General features: G+C 40.8%; 1 protein-coding gene and 1 pseudogene across 1 annotated transcript in view; one reads left to right on the forward strand and one right to left on the reverse strand.

Annotated features, from left to right (window-relative positions):
• Window positions 1–9,071: 9,071 nt before the first annotated feature.
• On the reverse strand, window positions 9,072–9,766 carry LOC104845830 (BAG family molecular chaperone regulator 1-like; annotated as a pseudogene).
• A 13,944-nt stretch (window positions 9,767–23,710) lies between these two features.
• The window catches only part of UBE2D1 (ubiquitin conjugating enzyme E2 D1), a 51,792-nt gene continuing 50,598 nt past the window's right edge, over window positions 23,711–24,904 (forward strand). Inside the window, exon 1 of the mRNA XM_010589137.3 lies at window positions 23,711–24,022. Coding sequence (XP_010587439.2) covers window positions 23,999–24,022 — 24 coding nt within the window. The 5' untranslated portion in view covers window positions 23,711–23,998. The remainder of the gene's footprint in view (window positions 24,023–24,904) is intronic.

Consider the following 24,904-nt stretch of genomic DNA (forward strand, 5'->3'; position numbering starts at 1 on the left):
CAGTAATGAATAATGTTACATTTTCTGGTTTTGAGTATTAACTTACAAATATTTGACTTTTTTTGTATCGTCATGTCCAGTAGATAGTATATAGCCAGATAAGTTAATCAATCTTTGGAGCAAATCATATTTTTTTTAAATAATATTTTATTGTGTTTTCAGTGAAAGTTTACACAGCAAATCAGGATTCCACTTGATAATTTCTACACAAATTGTTCAGTGACATTAATTACATTTTTCACAATGTCAGTATTCTCTTTGTGTTCTGGTTGTTCCATTTCCAGTACTCTAGTTTCCCTGTCCCTTTATCTTCTCATTTTTGCTTTACAGTAATAGACTTTTGGTCTCATATAGATGGCTTTTTAATGGAGAACCATACTCATGGATAATATCCTTTATTTTTGTCAATCTGTTATTTGAGAGCCTTGTGACCTCAGGGAATAGTTTCAGTTCAAAGAGCATCTCAGGGTGATAGTCCCAGGGAATCCACTAGTCTCAACTGGTCCAGTGTATCTGGACTTCATAAGAATTTGAGTTCTGTTCCACATTTTTCTCCTGTACTGGCAGGGTCCATCTATTGGGGCCCTGATCAGAATGGCCAGTAGTGGTAGTTGGGCACCATCTAGTTCTACTGGTCTCAGGGTAGATGAAGCTGTGACTCATGCAGCCTATTAGCTCTGTAGACTAGTTTCTTTTTTGAGAATTTGGTTTCCTTTTTCTCTTTTGCTCCTAATGAGTAGAGACCAATTAGTTGTATCTTAGATAGCTGCTCACAAGCTCTGTGTGTGTGTGTGCGTGTGTGTGTGCTTTAGGTGAAATCTTAAAGAGCAAATTAGCTTCTCATTCAACAACTTATACACAAATTGTTTCGTGACAATGGTTGCAATCCCCACAACGAGTCAACACTCCCCCCTTCCACACCTCAAATCCCCGTTTCCATCCATCTGTTTTTCCTGCCCCTTCCTGCCTTTTCATCATTGCTTTTGGGCAGGCATAGCCCTTTTATCTCATACATGATTGAACTAGGAAGCATGTTCCTCGCATGTGTTGTTGTTTGTTTGTTTTATAGACCTGTCCTAATCTTTGGCTGAAGGATGCACTTCTGGGACGGCTTCAGTTCTGAGTTAAAATGGTGTCCAGAAGGACATGTTTTAATAATTTTAATTTTATAAAGCTTTTTTAATATGAAGCAACAGACATACAAAGAGTTACAGAATATCTTAAACATAAGGGTAAGTCTGGCATGGAGTTGTAAAAATTCAATTTCACAATCAATTCTGGAAATTATAATACTGTTCATGTCTGTCTTCAGGATCAATGTCTCCACAATATAAAATTTTCCACTAAAATGTTATCTTCATCAGAAAATTTATTAGAAATTACGTTTAGTCTAAAAACTTTCAGAGTATTTCTTCTTCTGCAGAATCCGAAAAATGATACAATAACATTAAATATTGACATGTTTTCATCAGTTGCTTTAAAATGAATGTCCAGCACTTGATATTCAAACACTGACTTTTGATTTCTTCTGGCAATGTAAGACCAGAATCTTTCATCATTTTCCTGGCATTCTTCTTTGAAATTGTATTCTTTTTTCTATGTTAATGTCCCATTTCCTTACTTTTCATTGTTGTTGTATAGTCGTCTCCATAATTTCTATGGGCAAATCTTTAAGGGATAATTTTAAAGCTTGGTGTTCTATTACATGTTTTTCAAATCTGTTTCTGGTTATTTGAAAATAGTTCTGTACCTGATTAACCTCATCTAAAAGTTTCACTCCAGGAAAAATGGTAACTCAGGAGAGAAATCACTTACATAAATCATTGTTTATTTTGAATCTACCGTTTAAATCCAGGAATATGTAAACTACAAGCATGGCAGGCAAAAACTGTGCCCAGAGTAGCCTCAAACATTTGTAGACTTAATCTCCAAACTAACCTATATGGATTAGGAGGCCAACAGAGTAACTGTAAACTCTCCAGATTAATTCCATTCCATTCAAAATAACTTCCACTAGTAAAGGATAAGTAATAACAATGTGCTAATTAGAAGCTTACATATGCATTACTAAAACTCTACAGATGATGAAACTGTTCTAAATTCCGATGTGGTAATGGATGCAAAACTCCGTGACTATAATAAAAACCATTGAACTGTACACTGTGAGTGAGTGAATTTTACAGTATGTGAGTTTTATCTCAATGAAGCTATTAAAAAAAAAACAAAAACAAGAACTGTAGAATTCTTTACAACTTAAATCGATGAAAGATTTTCCAGGGTAGGAGTACCTTATCACTAGCATTGTTTAGAATTGCTGCCTTATAGTGATAATAAAAAGCCATTTGATTTTTAGTCAGTTACATTATTGTTTTTGAATTCTCTGCAAACAAAGTAGCCCATTGTAGTCTGTACCCAGAGTGAACAGCACCCACATCCCTACCCTTAATTTAATATAAAGTGATTGTTATTAAATTCTCCCTTAGGCTCTAAACTCAAGGGCAGGAATTCAAGTATAAGCTGTGCATCTTGTTGTTGCTGTTAGGTGCCATCCAGTCAGTTCCAACTCATAGTGACCCCATGTGCAACAGAATGAAACACTGCCTGGTCCTGTGCCGTCCTCACAATCGTTGCTATGTTTCAGCCCATTATTCCAGCCACTGTGTCACTCCATCTCACTGAAGGTCTTCCTCCTTTTTGTTGACCCCTCTACTTTACCAATCATGATGTCCTCCTCTAGGGACTGTTCCCTCCTGATCACATGTCCAAAGTACGTGAGATAGTTTCGCCATACTCTCTTCTAAGGAGAATTCTGGCTGTACTTCTTTCAAGACAGATTTGTTCGTCCTTTTTGTGCATCTTATGGCTGCCTGAGTGCTAAACCACAGCCATTCAGGGAACTGTGGGATCCAGCACTAAGTGTCATATTCGGGGATGACCTTGCAGTTTCCCTACCTCTGCTACCGCATTTTCCATCTTGCAGAGAGAGTCTCTGTCTCTCCCTCTCTCTCCACCTCTCCCTTCCTCCTTTCCAGCATTCTGTGTTAGGAATATCTGAAAATTATTCCAAGAGGCTTAATGTTCTTAAACATATCAGTTGCCTGAGACTTTTTAACACCAGCATAAAAAGGTGATCTTTCTTTTTTTTTAAGCGTGAAGACTTCAGCAGCTGTGTAGCTACAACACCTACATTCACACTAAGTCAACTTCTTTTTTCTCCAAAGATAAGAGAAACTTCAACCCAGACACCAAAAGTGGGCTTTGTTTTGAGGTGGGTGGGATGTTAATGTGAAGACGTGACTCAATAGTTTCTCATCCCCCTCCAGGCTGATGGGCTGGTGAGAGTTAAGTGATTCACAGTACAGCAGTCACTGAAGTAAATGCATCATTTATGGGATATTTTTGTCAAAACCCAGAAACTGTGATTCTCCCTCCCATTTCTATTCAATTACTCTCTCCCCATCTCCAGCAAGTTATCAAAACAGCAGTTATCCCCTAGCAAACAACGGGCCTCTGCCCAAAAGTCTCATGTTGTTTTTCCTGATCAAAAATGTTTTTTTCTCCTTCTCTTGGGCAGCTGTACGCTTTCTAAAATTTTTATTGTGGTAAATTATACAGGACATAAAATTTGTCCCTTCAACAATTTTTAAATGTACAATTCAGTACCATTAATTATATCCACTGTGTTGTGCAACCATCTCCACTATTTATTTCCAAAAAATTCTTATCACATCAAACTGAAATGCTGTTAACCCATTAAGCAGCAACTCCCCATTCCTCCCTCCCCCAGCCCTTGGTAACCACTAATCTAGCTATTCTAGATATTTCCTATAAGTGAGATCATACAATATTTGTCCTTTTGGGTCTGACTTAATTCACTCATCATGTTTTCAAGGCTCATATTGTAGCATGTATCAGAACTTCATTTCCATTTATTGCTGGATAATATTCCAGTGTATGAATAGACTGCAATTTGTTTATCTACTTACTTGTTGATGGATATTTGGGTTGTTTCCACCTTTTGGCTATTGTGGATGATGCTGCAATGAAAATGGGTGTACAAGTATCTGTTTGAATCCCTGGTTTCAATTCAGCTGAATCTTTTACTTTCAAGTTTCACAAAGTGAACTGACCCCTCATTTTCAACCTCTTTTCATTTCTTCCATTTCCTGATGACCTAATGATAACAGCATGTCCCTTTTCCACAGGACAACAATGAAATTCCCTGACAAATAAAAGCTAGAGAGAGGCACGCAAAAGGGACTGGCTCACAGGGCTGAGGATCACCCACCTGTTCTCCCCTCAATAGAAGAAATAAGTAACACTTCTTGACCTGAGTAGGGCCAACCAAAATAAGATGAGTGAATGTCAAATCCTTCCCTCTAAGGGAGAAACGATTCTGGGGGTGGGGGGGGAGCTTAATTGTGGGAGGAGCATATATATTTTGAAACAGTGTATTGTAGTATAGTGAAAGACAATAAAATGCCACCGCCAAGAGCATGGCTATTAGCTTGGTCACTTACAGGCAGTATGACCTCATGTACAAATTTTTTTTCTCTTTAAGCTTCAGTTCCTATATTTGTAAAATGGGACTAATAAAGTATTTCCTCAATTGAAATCAGACTTTTTCATATTTTAGTGTTTATGAGGTTGGGATACCTTATAATCCATATTGTTTTATATTGTATGTATACTGGTACTATCTTAGTTGTCTAGTGCTGCTTATAACAGAAATATCACAAGTAAACAGCTTTAACAAACAGTAATTTATTCTTTCACAGTTTAGGAGGCTAGAAGTTTGAATTCAAGACACCAGCTCTAGCGGAAATCTTGCTCTTTCTGTCAGCATCTGTGGGCCCATCGTTCCTTCGCATCAGTCTTCCCCTGGGTCTAGGAGCTTCTCAGCATAAGGACCCTGGATCCAAAGGATAAGCACTGCTCCTGGGGTCTGAAAAGCTTGCGAGCAGCCATCTAAGATGCACCAATTGGTCCCAACCCACCTGGAGTAAAGGAGAATGAAGAACAGCAAAGACACAAGGAAAATACTAGCCCAAGAGACAAAAGGGCCACATAAACCAGAGACTCCATCAGCCTGGGAACAGAAGAACTAGGTGGTGCCTGGATACCATCAATAACCACCCTGACAGGCAACACAACAGAGAGTCCCTGACAGAGCAAGAGAAAAGTGTGGAGCAGAACTTGAATTCACATAAAAAGACCAGACTTAATGGTCTGACTGAGACTGGAGGAACCTCTGAAGCCATGGCCCCCAGAAGCTCTGTTAACCCAGAACTAAAACCATTCCCCAAGCCCACTCTTCAGACAAAGATTAGACTGGACTATAAAACATAAATTCATACTCCTGAAGAGTGTACTTCTTAGTTCAAGCAGATACATGAAACCAAATGGATGGCCCCTGTCTGGAGGCAGGATGAGAAGGCAGGAGGGGACAGGAACTGGTTGAGTGGACATAAGAAACCCAGGGTGTAAAGGGGGAGTGTGCTGTCACATTATAGAGATTGCAACTAATGTCACATAACAATATGTGTATAAATTTTGTATGAGAAATTAACTTGAGCTGTAAACTTTCACCTAAAGCACACACACAAAAAAAGAATAAAGCCAACAAAACTCTATGGCGCAGTTCTACTCTATCACATAGGGTCTTTATGAGTTGAAAATAGACTCAATGGTACCCAGCAACATGTATGTATGTATTATGAATGTATTGTTTAAAATAACCGAAACGTAATGAAATTAACACAGAGGTTAATCTGTAAGCATGCAGGGAGATCATTTTGTTTCTAAAAATATCTCAGAGTAGGCTAGTTATAATTATTAAAAATTAAACTTTTGAGTTAGCTTAAAACAATAACACTATATTTGATTGCTCAATGATTTAATAAACACTTTGCAAATGGCGGGGGGGGGGGCACCTGTGTCCCTGCAAGAAGAAAACAGTCCCAAGCACTGGAGATTTTATAGAAGCTTAAATACAGTATTCAAGTTTCCATGATCACGAAGTACTTAATGGTTATTGGGTCAGCTTTAAAAAAGTATCTCCTGAAAATTTGGTCCTTTATGAACCTGTAGTTATGAGATCTCTGGAAATTAAAATTAAGGAAGCACACAGTCTTTTTCATTGAGTCATGAGGTAATGGGTTTCTTATTGACTACCCTTTTTGGAACATAAAAGGCAAATAGACAATGTTGCTTGAGTGGCTAGCATTTCCTGGTCAAAAAAAAAAAAAGTCCATAATTTTGCAGTGTGGATCAAGCTCTTACTCTTAATTTTGAGCTCATGGGTAAGAGAAAAAGAAAAATCAAACCCCTTGCAGTCAAGTTGATGCTGACTCATAGTGACCCTAAAGGACAAAGTAGAACTGCCCCTTAGGGTTTCCAAGGAACACGTTTTGGTTAGCAGCCATAGCTCTTAACCACTACTCCACCAGGATTTCCCGTGGGTAAGAGAAACCCCTTAAAGTCAAAGTAAGATGTCCATTTTTAATTTTTTAACAGTATGTATGTATACATATAGGTCCTCCTGGGAAGACTGGTTTTGGAGTCCTCACTAATCTTAATTGATTATATATTTTGCTCTGCATTTGCTACCTGTAGCTAGATCCTATTAGGCTTTGCAAAAAAGCTTGTCCAGCTATGACAAGTTTGTTTATTAAAGGGGTATCTCATGCAGACGTGTTTAACAACTTTTATAGCATTAACATATGTATTATTGTTTAAACTGAGGAATAAAATTACAAACATCCTTCTTTTGCAGTAAATTGCAACATATTGTCCTGGAATAATAGGAATTAACAGAGTAGGCTACTCATTTATTGCCTCTAAAGAAGAAGTTTAACTACTAAATGGCAATATCAGATGCAAAATAAATGTGCAATTGTAATAACATAGGGCAAAATTTCTCAGAGTGACCACGTGTGGAGGTTGGGTAAAAGGCTTAATCCAGAATATTTATATCACGGCCTAATATGACAATTCATATCAAAGGAGAAAGGGACTCAATTTCTGAAAATGCTTGCGGAGAGACAAGAGATTTCCACGGATAGGAAAAAAAAAAGTTAACTGGAACTGTAAAAAAGAGAACTGAGAAAGAGGATCTCTGCAAAAAAGGAGCACTCATCTATAAAATAGATGATTAAAGTAAAATTCTCTGTACGTATAACTTTCTGCTCTGGATGATGACTGCCTTAATCTCTTTTACAGTAATAATTTGAACTGAGTTGATTGAGGACATTTTTCATGGAAACTTTTTTTTTTATTATTTTAGAAATCAATGGGGAGAAATTGCTGTATTGCCATCATTGCTTCTTTTAAAATATTTATGCTAATGAATTCATACACTATTCATATAACTTATCAAAACATTTTTTTTCGATCTCATTTTAAATGAGGAAGATGGGCCAAGTCAGTGATTTCCAACTCTGTTCTTAAACCATTGGAAGCCGTTATTCTAACAAACTCCAGTGCGTAATCCAAACACGATAGCAGCTAATGTTTTTCTGAATGTGCACCATGTTCCGCACACTATGCCAAGTGCATTACACACATTGCCTCATTTCACTGATCATATGAGGTAGGTGCTGTTATAAAGATTTTTATATGCAGAAACTTACCCAAGGCCACTCAGCTAGTTTAGAAAAACAGATAAATACTAAACTGCTCCAAATTAAAGTTGGGGGTGAGGCGGGCTGCCTTCCCCACCATCTTGCCCTAGCTTCTGCCATCCTAGTCCTAAATTCCTAGGACTTCAGTGAAATCTGTGTCTCAGAGTGACCCATCAGAAGCCCATCCCCGAGCACCATGCTGAGATTGGGGTTATGCAGCTGCCCAGTTTAAGAGTTCTAGCTACCCAGGGCCACTCTATGACTGAAATGATAGAAGGCTTTTTTTACCAATTAAAAGCAAAACAAACAACTCCTCTACTTGCTGTTGAGTGCTCAAAACTGGTTTTTACTAACAATGAAAAAAAATGAGACTACAAAATGGACAGGAACAGCCTTGAAGAAAATGTAAGTCACAGAAAGGTACAGTTAACAGAAACAGTCTTGAAGGAAGCACTTGGTACTCCTGACAATTATATGGTTTGCTTCGCCATCTCTCTAGATCCCCATCTCTGCTCTTCCCAAGCCATGGTTCTGGCCTAGTTTCAAACAGAGATTCATGAAACATTGGGTCCTAACCAACGGAGATTTGCCTGGGAACAAAAAAGTTTGAAAATCAATCACAGTGCCCCCCACCCACCCATGGTCCCCTGAGACCTCATGGCCTGTGGCTGGATAGGGTTAGTGGGGCAGTGAGGACAGAGTCTGTGAGCCAACAACCCAGCCAGTTGTTTGGGAAATAGGCCACAGTGAAGGATGCTTAAACTATATATGTGCCAAACACTTCTTCTGAGTCACTCCCAACACTCCTGAGTGTACTCCGCCTCCTGGTGCTTCTGATTTTACAGTTTGGGGACTATAGGATGGTAAGGCCCTGTTGTATCTGAAGACCAAAAACCAAACCCATTGCTATTGAGTTGATTATGACTCATAGTGACACTACAGGACAGAGTAGAACTGTCCCATAGGGTTTCCAAGGAGTGCTTGGTGGATTTGAACTGCTGACCTTCTGGTTAATAGCTGTAGCTCTTAACCACTACACCGCCAGGGTTTCCTCTGAAGACCAGGGAGGCCTATAAGCCTGGTGCTGTCCCAGGACAAGCAAGGGCTCTCATCAGCCCAAAGAAAGCACCCATAAGTCAAAAGAGCTGTGGACATTTGGGCACTGAACAGCACAGCCACACAGAGGCATAATGAGAAAACAGAAGTGCACTCTACTTAAATTCACAAAGACAACATGTCTTCATAAAGGACAGTTGGGCGGAGGAGCAGAAATGGTAATCAGCCAACTGTCCCCAGCTGTACCTGTAACTTCTGTTCTAGAAAGGGCAGAGCTGGTAGTGCTTGTTCAGGGCAGTGCAGCCACTGTCCACTGGCCACACTTGCCAGGGCCAGGTTTGTAGACTGCAGCAGCTGAACTCCTGGCAGATGCCTTTCCTCACTATGTTACAATCAGGCCAGGAATGCCTGAATCTTTCTTTTCACCAAACCCCTCCTTTTCACTCTACACTCTTTGAAAATATCTGACAGAATCGGCTAGTCAATTTCCTCCAAGGTCCTCATAAACTAGTCCACTGGCACTCTTAGTCACCTATCGGGTGTGCAGAGAGGCTAAGCACATCCGGCCTGATCCCAAGGAACTTTTTATCTTTTTCACTTGGTGGTCAGCGATCCTGTCCACAGACGTCTCCAAATCTGTCAGCCACCTTAATTCCACTTCTTCCACTGGAAGGTTTTTTTCCCCGACTAACAGGATCCGGCAACCACTCTGTATTCCAAGTGTGACAATGGCGGTTCCATATCCTGCAGAGATTTCCCTTTAAATATGAGTTACTGGAAGGGCAGCAGAACCTATCTGGCCTCTCCAACAAGCTGGGCCGGTCCTGGAGAACTGACTCACTGCAGCCCCACTGCGGGGTGACATGAAGTTCAGGCTTCTCATTGCTGTGGGTGTTGGTTACCAGGAGCCCTGCCCTTGCCATTTCCTTGCTGCGAGGCCAAGCAGGACCGGACAGTGTTTTTTTCCCCTCAGCCTGTAGAGCTAGCTGGTGGTCAGCCCGGAGGGTGGATCCTGAGCAAGCGGAGCTGGGAGGGACCCTGTAGAGGTGGTCAGAGGATCCCGGGGCACGGCTCTGGGCCTGGCCCATGGGTTAGCCACGGGGCCACTGCTCCCAGGGCCTCCCTGTCCCAATCCAGGCTTCTAAAAGTGACTGTAGCTACTCTGATGCATGGCCAGGGTGGAGAGCTTCTACTTTACAGACGTTTGGGCTGGACAGTTGTGAGATCTTTCCTTTATTATTTGGAGGGGTGGAAATACACAAACAGCAGCCTTGAAAGAGAAGCTTTGGATAGGGCTGACCTCACGAAGAATCCAGAAGAAAGCCAGCGAAAGTGATGAGGCCTGATTTGATTCAAATACCAATGAAGACAGAACTGACTCCTCTGCTCCCCCTTATTGAGACAGTTAAAAAAAAAAAAAATAGACAGTTACATGCCATAAAGTACAACCATTTAAAGCATATAATTCAATGGTTTTAGGTTTATTTACAAAACCATCGCTGCAATCTAATTTTAGAACATTTCCCATCATCCCTAAAAGAAAACCTTTTCATGTAGAGTGATCCTAAGGCACCCTTCCCGCCCCCCCCCCGCCACCTTCCAGCACTAGGCAACTACCGATCTATTTTCTATCTCTACAAGGATTTACCTATTCTGAGCACTTTTTTTTTTACTTATTTTTTTAAAGTTAATTGATTAATTTTTTATTGTGATTTACGTGAAACTTTACAGAGCAAATTAGTTTCTCATTCAAAAATTTATACACAAATTATTTTGTGATGTTGGCTGCACTCCCGCATTGTGTCATCACCATGGGTTCACCGTGTTCATGTGACCAGTTTTCCTGTTGGTCCCACCTTTTCGTCTTTTTTCCTGGGCAGGTGTTGCCCATTTGATCTCCTATACTTGATTGAGCTAAGAAGTATGTTTCTCACATGTGTTATTGTTTGTCTTATAGGCCTGCCTAATCTTTGGCTGAAAGTTGAGCTTTGGGAGCGGCTTCAATTCTGAGTCAGAAGGGTATCTGGGGGCTATAGTCTCAGCAGTTCCTCCAGCCTCTGTCAGACCAGTAAGTCTGGTCTTCTTCATGAATTTGATCATTTGTTCTACTTTCTCTCCCACTCTGTCCAAGACACTGTGTTGTAATCCCAGTTGGAGTGGTTGACAATGGTAGCTGGGCACCGTCCAGTTCTTCTGGTCTCAGGGTCGTGTAGGTGGTGGTTCATGTGATCCATTAGTCCTTTGGACTAGTTGTTCCCTTGAGTCTTTAGTTGTTTTTTTTTTTTCCCCCTCTCCTTTGCTCCAGACTAGAAGAGACTGATAGCTGTATGTTAGATGGCAGCTTGAAAGCTTTTAAGACCCCAGACACTATTCACCAAAGTAGGATATAGAACATTGTCTTTAAGAGCTATGTGGTGCCAGTTGACATAGATGTCCCCTGGGTCTATGGTCCTTTGCCTTTGAGTCTGGGAACTTCATCCCACGCAGTGTTTGGTTATATCTAAGAAGTTTCCCCAACTGTACCACTTGTGTGCTCTATTGTCTCCATTAATATATGAAGAGCACCTACAGTCATATATTTAGAAATTTCCACCTCCAAACCTATATTTGCTGGTGGGAGTGTTCCCTTACTCCTTACCTCCCCTCTTGGCATATCTGTCTATTTTTCTGTGTACCATTTCATAGATTATTGTTTATTGATTCTATTGTTGCAGAATTGTCTGTACTATAGTAGTTACCATATTTGTCCTTTATTCCTGCATTCCTCTCAGTGTCCTCTCTTGCCTTGGTCACGTTGTGCTGACTTCTTTCATATTGTGTATTGCCTTTCCCTTCACTAATATTAACTTGTGTCTATCTCTTTGGTAATATTCTCTCCCTCCCCCTCCCATCCCTGGTAACTATCAAAGAGTCTTTTTTTCCCCCTGTGTGTAAACCTATTGTTGTTAATTTATAAAAGTAGTCTCATACGATACTTGTCTTTTTGTGATTGACTTGTTTCACTCAGCATAATGCTCTCCAGATTATCTATATTGTGAGATGTTAAATGGACTCATCATTATTCTTTATCGTTGCAGAGTATTCCATCATGTGTATATACCACAGTTTGTTAATCCATTCATCTTTTGATAGGCACTTAGGCTGCTTCCACCTTTTTGCTATGGTGGATAATGCTGCAATGAACATGGGTGTGCATATGTCTATTCGTGTCATGGCTCTTATTTCTTTGGGGTATATACCTAGGAGTGGGATTGCTGGATCATATGGTATTTCTAACTTTTTGGAAAATGTGCTGTATCATTTTCCATAAGGATTGTACCATTTTACATTCCCACAAGCAGTGTATAAGAGTTCCAATCTCCCCACATCCTTGCTGGCGTTCATTATTTTCTATTTTTTTGATTTGTGCTAATAATGTTGGGGTGAGGTGGTATCTCATTGGAGTTTTGATTTGCATCTCTCTAATTGCTAATGATAATGAGCATTTCTTCATATGTTTGTTAGCAGACCGAATATCTTCTTCAGTGAAGTATCTGTTCATATCCTTTGCCCATTTTTAAAAATTAAATTATTTGTCTTTTTATTGAGGTATCGAAGTTTTCTATAAAATTTTAGAGATTAGACCTTTGTCAGATATGTCGTAGCTAAATATTTTTTCCCAGTCTGTAGCTTCTCTTTTCACTCTTTTGGAGAAGTCTTTTGCTGAGCATAAGTGTTTAATTAGGGCTTCCTATTCATCTTTTTTTTTTATTATTATTATTCACCTAGTTCATCTTCTCCTGTGTGTGCATTTTTAGTCATGTTTGGTCATCTTTTTATGCCATATATTAGGGCCCCTAACATTGTCTCTAATTTTTCCCCTATGATCTTTACAGTTTTAGGTTTTATATGGAAACCCTGGTGGTGTAGTGGTTAAGTGCTACGGCTGCTAACCAAGAGGTCGGCAGTTCGAATCTGCCAGGCACTCCTTGGAAACTCCATGGTACAGTTCTACTCTGTCCTATAGGGTAGCTATGAGTTGGAATCAACTTGACGGCAGTGGGTTTTATTTAGGTCTTTGATCCATTTTGAGTTAGTTTTCGTATATGGTATGAGGTATGGGTCCCATTTCATTTTTCTACTGATAGATATCCAATTTTGCCAGCATCATTTTTTAAAGAAATGGTCTCTTCCCCATTCAATAACCTTTGGTCCTTTGTCAAAAATCAGCTGTCTGTAGGTGGATGGATTTACATCTGAGTTCTCAATTCTGTTCCATTGGTCTATGTATCTATTGTTGTACCAGTACCAGGCTGCTATGACTACTGTGTCTGTATAGTAGATTCTGAGAACAGGTAGTGTGAGGCCTCCTGCTTAGTTCTTCTTTTTTAATAAGGCTTTACTTATTCAGGGCCTCTTTCCCTTCCATATAAAGTTAGTGATTAATTTTTCTATCTCAGTGAAGAATGCTGTTGGGATTTGGTTCGGGATTGCATTATATCTATACATCGCTTTGGGTAGTACTGACATTTTCACAATGTTAAGTCTTCCTATCCAAGAGCATGATATGTTTTTCCATTTATGTAGGTCTCTTTTGGTTTCTTGCAGTAGTGCTCTGCAGTTTTCATTGTGTAAGTCTTTTATGTCCCTGGTTAGATGTATTCCTAAGTATTTTATCTTTGGGGGGGCTATTATAAACGGTATAGTTTTCCTGATATCCTTTTCACAGTTCTCTTCATTGATGTAAAGGAATCCAACTGATTTTTGTATGTTAATCTTATATCCTGCCACTTTGCTGGATGCTTCTATTAGTTCCAATAGCTTTCTTACGGGGTCCTTAGTATTTTCTGTATATAGGATCATATCGCCTGTGAATAGGGATAGTTTTATTTCTTCTTTACCAATGTGGATGCCCTTTATTTCCTTTTCTTGCCTTACTGTTCTCACTAGGACTTCCAATATAATGTTGAATGAGAGTGGTGATAAAGGGCATTGTTCTGAACATTTCATATAAATGTGATGATACAATATGTGGGTTTTTGTGATAATGTTTTCAAGGTTTATCCATATTATAGCATAAATCAGTACTTCATTCCATTTTATTAGTAATATTTCAGTTATATGGAAACACCAAAGAGCCCTGGTGGTACAATGGTTAAGCACTTGGCTGCTAACCAAAAGATGGGCTGTTCAAACCTACCAGCCACTCTGCAGAAAAAAGATGTAGCAGTCTGCTTCAGTGAAGATTTCAGTCTTAGAAACCTTTTGGGGCAGTTATACTCTGTCCTATGGGGTCGCTATGAGTTGGCATCAACTCGATGGCAATGGGATGGATACACCACATTTTGTTTTTCCATTCTCACCAGTAGATGGGCATTTGGATTATTCCCACTTTTTGGTTATTACGTATAATGCTGCTATGGACATTTGTGTATAAGTTTTTGTGTAGATGCATGTTTTCATTTCTCTTAAGTATATCCGTAGGAGTGGAATTAGTGGGTCATATTTTATGGGAACTCTATGTTTAACATTTTGAGGAACAGCTAAACTGCTTCCAAAGTGACTACACCATTTTACCTTCCCATTAGCAATGTATGAGGGCTCCAATTTCTCCATATCCTTCCCAACATTTGTTATTGTCTGACTTTTTGATGATAGCCGTCCTAGTGGGTGTGAAGTAGTATCTCGTTGATTTGCATTTCTCTAAAGACTAAAAATGTTGATCACTTTTTCTGATGTTTGTTTGTCATCCATATATTTTCTTTGGAGAAAAGTCTATTGAAATGTTGTGTCTACCTTTCAATTGGGTTATTTGCCTTTTTATTATTGGTTATAAGAGCTCTTTACATATCCTGGATATAAGTCTCTTATCAGATATATGGTTTGTAAATAATTTCTCCAAATCTTTTTTTTTTTTTTTTTTTTTGGTGAATTTGTTTTGAAGAATTCTTCTAAGTTAGTCATGTCGTTGTTGTTACTAGGTTCATTAACTTCAGTTTCCCTGACGTTATTATAACAGTTTCTGAAAAGTCTCAGTCTGGTGAACTTAGAGAAGTAAGGGAGAGATAGGAAATCTACTGTAGGTTTCCAAAACGGTCCAGAAGAAAACCAGTTATCATCCTTCACAATCTGATCTTAACCCATTGGACCTAGTTAGTCATATTTACTTTCTAGTCCCCAACAGGAGCCTTGGACTCCACGTGGAGCACATCATGCTGATTTTCTTGTCCATTTTGCTTACGTTATAAATTTCTTTCTCCATTCCTCTGCTTATCCAAGTGCTTCCTTCCATTCAAGCTCTATTACCTCTACAAAGGTTTCCCTTACCCTACAGTCCACAATGTTGCCCTTTGTTTGAACTTCTTTAGCACTTACCCTCTATGGCTCTCAAAATATTTTATTTTTGTTGTTCTTGAATGAATGAATGAGAACTATCATGCACTGATACTTTAGTTCACATGGATTTTTGTTTTGTATTGTTTTGCTTTTGTTTGTATTGTTTTATTAGTTGTGTTTGTATTGTTTTATTAGTTGTGTTTGTATTGTTTTTGTTTTCTCCTAAATTTTATTTACTTTGTCATTGAGAATATACACAGCAAAACGTACATCAACTCAACAGTTTCTACATGTACCATTTAGCGACATTGAGTACATTCTTCGAATTGTGCAACCATTCTCACCCTCCTTTTCTGAGTTATTCCTCCCTCATTAACATAAACTCACTACCCCCTAAAGTTCCTGTCTAATCATTCGAGCTGCTGTTGTCAATTTGATCCCAAATATGTAGTTCTTAAAAAAGCATAATACTCAAGGCACAATTGCAGTAATATGTAGGTATATTACCAAAACCAAACCCACTGCCATCAAGTCCATTCTGACTCATAGCAAGCCCATAGGGTTTCCAAGGCTGTAAATCTCTACAGAAGCAGACTGCCACATCTTTCTCCCTCAGAACCACTGGTGGTTTCGAACCGCCAACCTTTAGGTTAGCAGTCTGGGTAGAAGTTAAGAGTTCAGCTGCTAACCAAAAGGTTGGCAGCTAGAATCCACCAGGCACTGCTTGGAAACCCTATGGAGCAGTTCTACTGTGTCCTATAGGGTTGCCATGAGTCAGAATCAATTCGACGGCAACTGTTTTTTTGTTTTGTTTTGTTTTGTTTTATATATATTTACAAAACCAAGAAAAAATTTATATATGATAAAAATTGCATAAAATATATGATAAAAATTTGCCATTGTAACCATTTTTAAGTATACAATTCACAATGTGAATGAATTATATTCACAATGTTGTGCAATCGTGACCACTATGTTTACAAACTTTTTCTTCACCCCAAACTCCATCTTATATGTTTGTTTGACATCTTCCTCCCAAGTAAATTTTAAGTTTTTATAAGGTAGCAGTGACTCTAATCTTTCTTTGTCATATTCCCTTATCACCTAGCATGGTATAATGCCCCCAGTAGAGGTCAAGAATTGTTCATTCTTTGATAGTGTAAACTGATGCCTAGAAATTTGCACTTTTAACAAGTCTTATACTCCCCATCATCCCATTCCTCCCTACCAATCCACAGGATTCTGAGGTAGTGTTTGACAGTAAGGGACCTATCTATTTTCTTCATTGTATGTCCTCAGTGCCTACATATAGTAAACATTCCACAATTCTTTTAAATTAATAATGTAGGTGACTACAAATCATGTTTTTAAAATACCCTGGGAGAAAGAATAAAAGAATAAATAAAAATTTTGAACAGCTATATGTTATATATGTATTTGCATGTTGAGAAAATACATGTGAGAGGCTTTAAATAGTTTAAAGCAATCTCAAAGTGTAAGCTATTGCTGTAAAAATATTAAAGGGGATTTTTTTAAGGTGTGATTTCTCTTCTATTGGGAGGTAAATTTGCCCTAGAAAGACCCAAACAGACTTGTGAGCTTCCTTTTTAACTTTTTTATTTTTTATAAAGAACAAAAAGAAATAGACCTTTGAGTTGGAAGGGCACCAAACGTTTCAGCTCCACTCACTTTAAACAAATACAACATTTATTGCCTTCATTATAAAAGAGGAGATTGGGGTGAGACAGGTTTAAAGATTTGCCTAAGGTGGATATTCCCAAAGTGTTGTCCTTCGATATCTTCATCAGAATCTCCTCAGAAGCTTGTTTTAAAAAGTATAGTTTCTAGATCCCCACCAAACTTACTAAACAAGACTCTTTAAAAGAATTTTTAGAAGCTCCTTGCATATTGGTGGCTTCATGTTAAAACTGTCCATCACCCAATCTCAAATTGTGATATTCGTCTGAATCACCTAGAGATCTTATTAAAATGCAAATCCTGAGGTGGGGCCCAAGATTGTGTATTTCAAAAAGTTCTCAGATGATGACAGTGTTGTTTGTACATGGACCACACTTTGAATAGCAAAGATCTAGAGCCCTGGATCTCAGAGTGTGGTCCCAGGATCAGCAACACCAGTATCACTTGGGAATACTTGCTAGAAACACGAATTCTTAGGTCCCACTCCAGACTTAATCAGAAATTCTGATACATATTAAAATTTGAGAACATGTTAAAACTTTTAAGCTCTCCACTTGGTTCTAATATGGATCCAGGTTTGCACACTGCTGTTGGAGCATTACTGGCTGTCTTAGGTAACCAGTGCTGCTATAACAGAAATACCACAAGTGGATGGCTTTAATGAACAGAAATTTGTTTTCTCATAGTTTAAGAGGCTAGAAGTTCGAATGCAGGGTGCCACCTCTAGGGGAAGACTCTCTCTGTTGGCTCTTGTCTCTTTTCAGATTCTGTTCCTTGGCTCCTTGGTGATCTTCATGTGGCATAGCATCTACATTCCCTCATCTCTGTTTGCTTGCTCGCTTAATCTACTGTTTTATATCTCAGAAGAGATTGACTTAAAACATAACCTACACTAATACTGCCTCATTAACATAACAAAGAAACTCATTTCTAAATGGAATTATAACCGCATGGTTAGGATTGACAGCACATGTTTTTGGAGGACACAATTCAATCTGTAACACTGGCCTAATAAGCATTCTTATTCTTAGCAGAACCCAAGTCTCTTACATCTTAGTAACATCTCATTCCACCTTCCTGTGATTCCCAAGCACCAGCTCTTCAGAACACTGACCTGTGCTGGGTTGCAAAAGAATCACTCCTATCCCGTTCTCGCATAGGGGTGGGAGTGAAGGAAGGACTCACTGATGAGGATTTTTCTTGTTGTTTGTTTTTTAAGATTCAGATTCCCAGGTTGGGGTACAGAAATTTAAACTTTTTTAAAGCTCTCTTGTTTTAAACCGGAGCTGAGGTGGTGCAATGGTCAAGCGCTCAGCTGCTAATGAAAAGGTTGGTGGTTTGAACCCACCCAGTGGCTCTGCAGGAGAAAGACTGGCAGTCTGCTCCCACGAAGTCTGCAGCCTAGAAAACTCTATGCAGCAGTTCTAATCTGGCACATGGGGTCCCTATGAGTTGAAAATTGACTGGATGACACCCAACAGCAACAACAATAGTTTTCAAATGCCTTGCCTTGCATGAGCCTGTGTACCCTGAACTACAAAGCGAAAGGTTGGCAGTTTAAACCCACCCAGAAGGGCCTTGGAAGAAAAACCTAGTGATCTGCTTTTAAAAGTTCACAGCCTTGAAAACCCTATGGAATGCTTGTACTCTGCACACGAGATCACCATTTTGATACCACGGCAACTGTTTTTTTTTTGGAGTCCCCCCCCGCCACTACTTTTTGTTATATAAGGTCCCATCTTAGCAGACTACAGAGATTCTCCTGTTGGCTTTGAAGAGGTAAGCGGTCAGATCATAAGAGTGCCACATGGCTGGCACCTGAGGGTGGCTTCCAGTTGCTGTGAGCAAAACCTGGCTGACAACCAACAAGAAAACAGGAACCTCAGTCCTATACCTGCAAGGCACTGAATTCCACCTACAACCTGAATAAGCTTGGAAGAAGACCCCAAGCTCCAGACGAGAACGCGGCCAGCCAGCACCCAATTTCATTTCTTCAGTATGAAAGAAAACATGACACCAGATGAAAACTTAGATCTGCGTGAAGAAATCAAAAGCATCAAAATGGTAAATATGTGGGCATATATAAAAGGCTATGATTTTTTCTGTTTAATGCAAAATTATAACATGTATTGATTGTGGGGTCTGTAATGTTTGTAGATGTAAAATATATTGCAACAATAGCACAAAGAACAGGGGGTTATGCTACTGTAAGTTCTTACATTTTATGTGAAGTGGTATGATATTAACTCTGAATGGACTCTGTTAAGTTCAGGATGCATATTTTAATCCCTAGAGCCTTGTTGGCACAATAGTTAAGTGCTCAGCTGCTAACTGAATGGTTGGCTGGTGGTTAAAACCTACCAGTGGCTCAGTAGGAGACCTGGTGATCTGCTCCTGTAAAGATTACAGCCTAGAAAATCCTATGAGGCTCTTCTACTCTGTCACACGGGGTTGCTATGAGTCAGAATCAACTCAACGGCACCTAACAACAATAGAGCAAATACTAAAAAATAAGTAAAAGGGAATAGCTAAAAATATATTAGAGAGTTTTTTTCATCCTTTCTTCTTCCCCTTCCTTTCCTTCCCTTCCTGAATAATTCAGGCTCAAAGCCAACAGGAGGGGCCAAGCAAGGTAGGGGTCTATGCCAGAGTTGGGTGAGACACAGTGGCCCAGTATGTGATGTCAGAGCTCAACTAAGGTGAGGCAGGTGTGACATGGGGGTGGGATATAGGGGCTGTGGTAGGCAGACTTCTAAGACAGCCCCCAAGAAATATCAATATATGTCAACAAAAAAGGTATACGAGAATATTCATAACTGCTTTACTTATAATAAACGCAGGCTGGGGACAACCCAAATGTTCACCAATTTGATAAGGGGTAAAAAAAAAAAAAAAAGTAGTGTATTCATGCTATAGAATACTACTCAGCTACTGAAGAGAGTACAAGTGAAAGAAACCAAACACAAGAATATTTACTGTATTTTTCCGTTTACATGACATTCAAAAACAAGGAAAAGTAATTTATGGTGATAGAAATCAGAAGAAGCTAGAAATCTACTGAGACGGAGAGTGACTGGAAACAGACACGAGGGAATTTTCTGTGGTGATGGAAGTGTTTTATAGCTTGATTGTGGTTGTTGTTACATAGGTATATCTATTTGTGAAAACTCATCAAATGTTATATTTAGATCTGTGTAGTTCATTATGTAAAGTTTACTTCACTAAAAAAAAAAGTAAGACATTTTCTATATTTTCTTAGAATTTATGGTCTAATGAGATAGTCAACAAAAGAATATCTCTAAAGTATGGACATATTGCTTCTGGAATTAAAAGAATAATATAAATACTAATAAACCCACATCGGGGAATAGGTAGAAGAGAATATCAGAGCATGTAATGTTCGAGTTGGATCTGGAAAATCGTGTGTACATTTGTCGGGTGAATGGTGGCAGGTCATTCTATGCAGAGAGAATGCAGTGTGCAAAGGCACATGGAATTAATTAATTGGAATGTGTGGAGCTAAAGATGAAAAGGAGTTTGGGGCCCAATTGCTATGGGCCTTTTGCACTAAGCTGAGGCATTGGACTTCCATGATACAATCTAGTAGAGATTGTTTTAAGCAATGGAATGACGCGATGTGTGTGCACGTAGGATAGCCTGGAGTAGGGAGAAATTGATGCTGTTGTCTTGGGCTCTTACTGCCTTTCGAATGAAACCTCCCTATTCATAGCCCCTACTTGAATGTGTATTTTTGTTGTCTATGAAGAGATGACCAAAATTGTCCACTGAATGACCCTGGAAGTTTTTTCTGAGTTAGCTTGCAATGGGTTACCTGCAACTACTGCTTTCTCATACTGGTGGCGGCTGGATATGACCTTACTTCCCATATAATATCCCAAGACTCTCAGCATAGGAATGCAACTCCGCAAAGCCACTGCCGCCCATGTCTAGACCGTTGGACCCTCACTTACAAGGACATGCTCCCCTACAAAAAGGAATAACTACTTAGGGTCCCTTTCTCTGGAGTACAAAAATGGTACATCAAGATAGTCCAGATACACCTCTCTGTAGGAGATAAGACTTCCCTGATATTCTCCGGAAGTCCCTTTTCCCAACAGTACTTCCAAACATCGAACAAAGCTGATAGAACAATATGTAGCCACCTAACACAATGGCAATCAACCTATAGTTTGTCCACTACTTAACAACTTGTCATTGTTAGTTGCTGTCAAGTGGGCTCCAACTCATGGCAACCGCATGAACAACAAAACAAAATATTGCCTGGTCTGCGCCATCTTCATGATCATTGGAATGCTCAAGTGAATTGTTGTGGCCACTGTGTATTTTGAGTGCTTTCCAACCTAAATGGCTCATCTTCCAGCATTATGGTATATCAGACAATATGCTGTTGTGATACATAGGGTTTTCATCAACTAATTTTAGGAAGTACATCTCCAGGCCTTTCTTCCTACTCTGTCTTAGTCTGGAAGCTCTGGTAAAACCCGTCTACCATGAGTGACCCTACTGGTATTTGAAAAAAATGATGGCATAATTTCCAGCATAATAACCATAGCAATATGAAACCTACCACAGCACAACAAACTGACAGACAGGTAATGGCTACAACTTACAGCCTGGAGTAAAATAATGAATTGTTCCAATGAGATTCTTTTGCGGATATGAACTAGGGAATACTAAAAGGCTTGGCCATTTAGCATCGGGGCAGTTACTGAAAGAGTATCAACAGAGTAGAGAAACGGCTGTGGCAAGTCTAAAACCTGTGTAACAGAAACTAGGCAGGTGCTAGAAAGAGGAGGGCAGGGCCAGTGTGCCGAAAGAAGCAAGGAGGATGAAAAGGAAAGTAAGAGAGTAGCCAGGCCCCAGACTTCCCTTAGTTTTTTGGAGGGGGGAGCAGCTTCCAAGTTAAGTTTCAGGTCCCATTAATTGATTGTTTCTATCATTCTTCCAAAACCTTACTCCCCTGGACTTTTTTATTTTAAGTTACATGAGTGGATTTCTGTTCCTTGTTCTTTGTGAGCTATGGTAAATATTGATTTTGGCTTCCTGGAAAGCTCTCCCCACTCTCACCTTCTAGTAACAGACTCTGACTCCTGGCCGCAGGGCAGGAAGGCAGAAATGTCCAGTAGGCTTTTGGAAATGTGAGACTTAAACTGGTGTGAGAGACGGGCTGGAAAGAGATTTTATAGTCATCACCATATAGATTAAAACAAGTAAGGAAATAATATATAGAGAGCACTTTCAATATATCAGGCACTATGTTGGGCACTTTACATCTATTAATGCCAATTAATTCCTACAATAATATATCTAGAGATTATTATCTCTACTGAAAGATGAGGAAACTGAGGCTTAAAGCATTTAAATGGCTTGGCCAAGGTAGCACAGCTGGTAGGTGTGAGAGTGGGAATTTCTTCCCAGAATCAGGGGTGGATTATTTAATAGGCAAAGTAAGCACAGAGCTTACCTCGTTTACCAAATCATCTGTAGTGAACAATTTCATTTTTTTTCACCACATCAAAGATTCTGCTTCTAGGTGCGACTGGCATCTGTCTCTCTCCTAATCCCACAGCACCTTCCTACAGAATCAAAGTCTCTTCAGATTTACAATCGCCGACAGGAGCGATGACCCAGTAAGCAAAGTAAGCATGGGTTTACACGGGGTTTACTTGCGCTTACTTGCTAATCTGTAGTGAGTAATTTCGCGTGGGTTTCACCATTACAGATAAGTAAATAAGCACAAGTAAGCCCGTGCTTACCTTGCCTATTGGATAATCTGCTCCTACCCGTAGTAGTGCTTCCGTTACAAACCCCATGTTCCTCCAGCCACCCTGCGCTGCCTTCTAGTTCATGGAATTAGGAAAGGTTTATCTCCTTGAAATATACTGACAGTGAAGAGGATAGAGGCTTGGAACTCTGGGGCACAGTGACAGAAAGGAAACCCTGGTGGCATAGTGATCAAGAGCTACCAAGGATACAAACAGCATATTTGGTGACTTGAGAATAGACTTTGCTGGACTAGGATGGGAAACCCTGGTGGCATAGTGGTTAAGTGCTACGGCTGCGAACCAAAAGGTCGGCAGTTCAAATCCACCAGGCACTTCTTGGAAACCCTGTGGGGCAGTTTTACTCTGTCGTATAGGGTCACCATGAGTCCGAACCGACTCTCACGGCAACGGGTTGGTGTTGTTGGTTAGTGACAGAAAAGGGAAAGTCAGAGAAGACCCAGCTATCTTGGGGCTATAGAAGCCAGAGGCAGTGAGCCTTTTGAAAAGCAAAAGGATGGCCAGCAATTAAATGCTGCAAAAACATCACGAAGAATAAGTAGTGAATTGGATTTGGTACTTAGAAATTCAAGAGTGATCCTGGTGAAAACTAATTCCACTAGACTGAGAGCAGAAGCTAAGTTTTAATGGTTACACAAGTCCCTAGTGTTGAGGGAAGGAGTGTCAGTGGACTGTTCAGCAGGTACTGTAATACGAAGGGAAGGAACCAATGGTGAGGTTGAAGGGAAGAATTCAAAACTGAAGGGGTAATTTTCAAGGAGGAGCTTGGGAAAAGTACCCAGACCCATTGCCGTATGCTGAATTAGCATTGGACGTAAAGGGCGCCTTTTTTCTCTGACATTAGGAACTAAGTAGGTAAGTAAGAAGTCATCTAATAGGCACGAGTTGTGCATGTGTGGAGTGAAAAATCGAGGCAATTCATATATTTTAGAAGAGTGAAATCTGTGACGATAACAAGATCAGCTGTAGCACATTCTGGCTAATGCATTAGCTTTCTCAAGATTTTTAAATTTCTGTAAGTGCTTTACTGGCTCATTTGTTAGCCCCCATTTTACAAATGGAGAACCTCAGATTAAGTGACTTGCTCCAAGTCAAACTATAGAGACTAACTCTAGAACCCCAGGGTTCGCTGTTGAGGTCAACAGTTAGTCACCCTCCAGCGCCTGGGGGGCAGCCTGGGCAGCGGAGCAGCGGGCGCAGAACTACACTTCCCAGTGTGCCAGGCGGGGCGGGGCGCGGGCAGGGAGGACGCAGGCTCCTTCCCAGAAGCAAAAGCGGAAACAAAAGAGTCTCGCCGGCGTCCCCGCCCGCACACTCGCACACTCGCGCTCGGGCGCACACTGTACAGGCACAGGCGCGCGCAGCAAGCCAGCGAACGGCGAGCCGGGGACCCACCGGGCTGAGCCAGCCAAGCAGCCAGCGAGCCGAGCCCGCGACCGTCCCACGCCCCCGAGCCCGCAGCCGCCCCCCGCTGGCCGGTGTCCCCGCGGCCCTCCCCGACCCATGGCGCTGAAGCGGATTCAGAAAGTGAGTGCCCGGGCCGGGCCTGCGGTGGCGGGGCGGGCATCGGCCCCCTGCCCACGCAGACCCGGCCGAGGGTCCCGAGAGACGCGCCGGGAGGGCACGGGATGGGAGGGTGGGCCGGGGAGGAGGCCAGGGGTCGGCGGCGCCGGCGGGGTCAGCGAGCAGCGGACAGGTGAGGTGGGAGCCCGGGCAGGTCCCTGGTGCCTGGAGATGCCTGGGGACAGGGAGCCCCCTGCGCGCTGGCTCGGGAGCTGCGCCCAAAGCCCACGGCTGGAGATCCTCCTCGATCTCCAGACCTTCCCAAAAACCTGTGCCTCACGGTCACGGCTGGATTTTGCCCTACACCGGGCTAGTTTTGGCTCCTGTCACGCTGTTTTCTCCACGCTGTTTCTTATGCCCGGCCTCTTTTATGTTCTTGCTTCTCCGGGCTCCTGGAGAGGGCTAGGAAGGTGTGGTGGGCCTGCAGCCTTTCTCCTTTGAGCTGTTGGATTTGTTCTTTCTTTCCTCTGCGTTTGGCTGTTGCTCAGTTGCCCGAATGGGCTGGAAAAGCCCATTTGGGGGCCGAGAAGCCAGTCTTTTCCTCCTGCTCCTTCTATTTTGGTACCTCTGCTGCTGCCACTTGAGGTCACATAGCTGTAGTGAAAACATAGTTGCTGGTACACAACAAGATGACCTCCTGGCTGTGATTCACGGTGACTCAAGCCAAACAGGTTTTTTTTTCCCATGAAAAACTTATATGTAAAGTTCGAGACACAACAGAAACTGCCACAAATTAAATTGTTTGATGCTTTGACACATGGGTATAGAATGAGGAAGAAATGTGTATATTCGTTTAACAAATGTTTACCCATCCCTGTTCTGTGCATGGAGTTGTCTTCACTTGCG

Source organism: Loxodonta africana, chromosome 16 (genome assembly GCF_030014295.1).
Source record: "Loxodonta africana isolate mLoxAfr1 chromosome 16, mLoxAfr1.hap2, whole genome shotgun sequence".
Taxonomy (NCBI): domain Eukaryota; kingdom Metazoa; phylum Chordata; class Mammalia; order Proboscidea; family Elephantidae; genus Loxodonta; species Loxodonta africana.